General features: G+C 50.1%; 1 protein-coding gene across 1 annotated transcript in view; it reads right to left on the reverse strand.

The window, feature by feature from the left end:
• Window positions 1-1,138, reverse strand: part of VDR (vitamin D (1,25- dihydroxyvitamin D3) receptor) — a 19,474-nt gene extending 18,336 nt beyond the window's left edge. The window contains exon 1 of the mRNA XM_009586571.1: window positions 1,075-1,138. Coding sequence (XP_009584866.1) covers window positions 1,075-1,138 — 64 coding nt within the window. The remainder of the gene's footprint in view (window positions 1-1,074) is intronic.
• Window positions 1,139-1,872: the final 734 nt, after the last annotated feature.

The following is a 1,872-nucleotide window of genomic DNA, read 5'->3' on the forward strand; positions in this document are numbered from 1 at the left end:
AGAATTTCCCTTGTGCACAGACAGGAAGCGGCACCGGCACACTCGCGCCAGCTCCCGTAAGTGAGAAAAATCCCAAAAGCAAGTGAACATTGTTTAAAAAAAATCCTCAACAGGGACGTAAACAAGGGAGGGAGGAAATAGTGCTCTTAAGGCAGATCGCTGAAATGAATGTTAAAATGGAGCTTTTAATAGACTTTTCCGGGCTTACAATATCCATTGGTAGACGTCTGTCTGCTATTAGAAGGACCGAGTATCTAAAAGCACTGGGAAAATAAAGGTTAGAAGTTTTCATGGTGCTAAGTCTTGGTAAAGACCACACAAACTGCGGTTTCAGATGGCACCATCCAGTAGTTCGGTAGGACAGGCTGTGTTTGTAGCTCGGCTCACCCTGCGAGCTCTCAGCAGCTCCTGTGCCTCAGTCTCCCCATACACAGGACAGTTACCCCTTCTGCACATCTCAGGATGAGAAATTTTAAGTTGATTCAAGAGTTTCAAACCAGCTTTTTTTTGTTTTAAGTATGGCTAAATGTTTTCTCAAGAGGCACTGCAGATAGCTGCTGCCTAGCTGCGTCTAGTTTGCTTTCGAAAGGCTTTTAGCTGGTGCTGGAATTGTCCTGTGTAAAATACTCTTTATCAGTCACTAAGTAACTCAAGACAGCGAATCTGGAGCAAAAGTATGTTCGGAAGAAACAAGAGGTCAACCCTACAATTAGAGTCTCACTGTAAGTCTACCAGACTGCTATTGCTTGATCCCAGTAAAGCCTGGACTCCTCTTGATCCCCTGCCAGGGGAGAGCAGCTCTGCAGCGCTCGCACACAAATCCCAAAGGCCCTACGGCCGGCAAGCGATGTCCCCGGAGAACCTGGGGGTGCATAGCTCCCAAAGCAACTCCAGGAGCTTGGAGGTGTCTCCTATCTTGGTTTCACCTGTACCTCACTTGAAACTTTGCACAGCCAACAGTCCTAGCACCTTTAGATAGGAGTCCTAGTCGTCTACGCTGCTTGGAGAAAGATCCCAGGAAGAGACAGACACAACAGGAGAACATCCTCTGGGCAGAGGAGGGTTATCGTTTACCTGTATCTGGAAGATACGCCATGCTCTGCTGGTGCTTCTCCCAGGAGCTCTGGAGCTGGGACATGGTGCCACCTGCAATTAAAAAGACAGACAAGACACTGTCCGAGACAGCTCAAAACTTATCGAGGTCAATGAGTCAAAGGAGAGCATCCGACTGCACACCCCAGTCACGGCTCGCTCCAGCCCCTTGGCGAGACGTGAGCACCATGCCCGGGGTGGGGTGATCTCGAAATAGCCTGCCAGCTCGGGCACCACTTGTCTGATTCCCACACCACCTCCTCACCGCAGATCCAGGAGGAGATATCACAACGCCCCGGCCACCCTCCGCGTGCCGGCAGGTTGGTAAGGGAGCTGGAGGAATGCACCGGCAAACACAGCAGCCACCCTTGGTGAGAGCAAGGGCACAGGAAGGAAAGAAGACAGCGAGAGGTGCTCAGCTCGTTCCTTTAACCTCAGTAATATTTTCCTATAAATTTAAATTTCACAATTCAGCCTGCCAAGCGTGCAGCAGCATGAGACTCGCCAGCTTGCGTGGGATGGCATAAAGCAGAGCTGAATGGCTGCTATAAACGTGGGTCCTCATTCGAGGACAGCATGCATGCTCAAAGTCAATGGGACTGCTGCAGCGCTGAGTACGTGGAGTTTTTTCCTCCCTTCTCGTGTCGTTTTGTTCTTTCAGCGGCTCTGCTCATGGATGGGAAGCACCACACTGGCACCAGGCTAACACGGTGTTAGGACAAAGCTAGGAAAAGGTTTTATTAAGGTGCTTTGCCTTATTTGAGCTTCTCCTCGAGGCCT

The sequence above is a fragment of the Fulmarus glacialis genome, unplaced genomic scaffold (assembly GCF_000690835.1).
Source record: "Fulmarus glacialis isolate BGI_N327 unplaced genomic scaffold, ASM69083v1 scaffold18891, whole genome shotgun sequence".
Lineage (NCBI taxonomy): Eukaryota > Metazoa > Chordata > Aves > Procellariiformes > Procellariidae > Fulmarus > Fulmarus glacialis.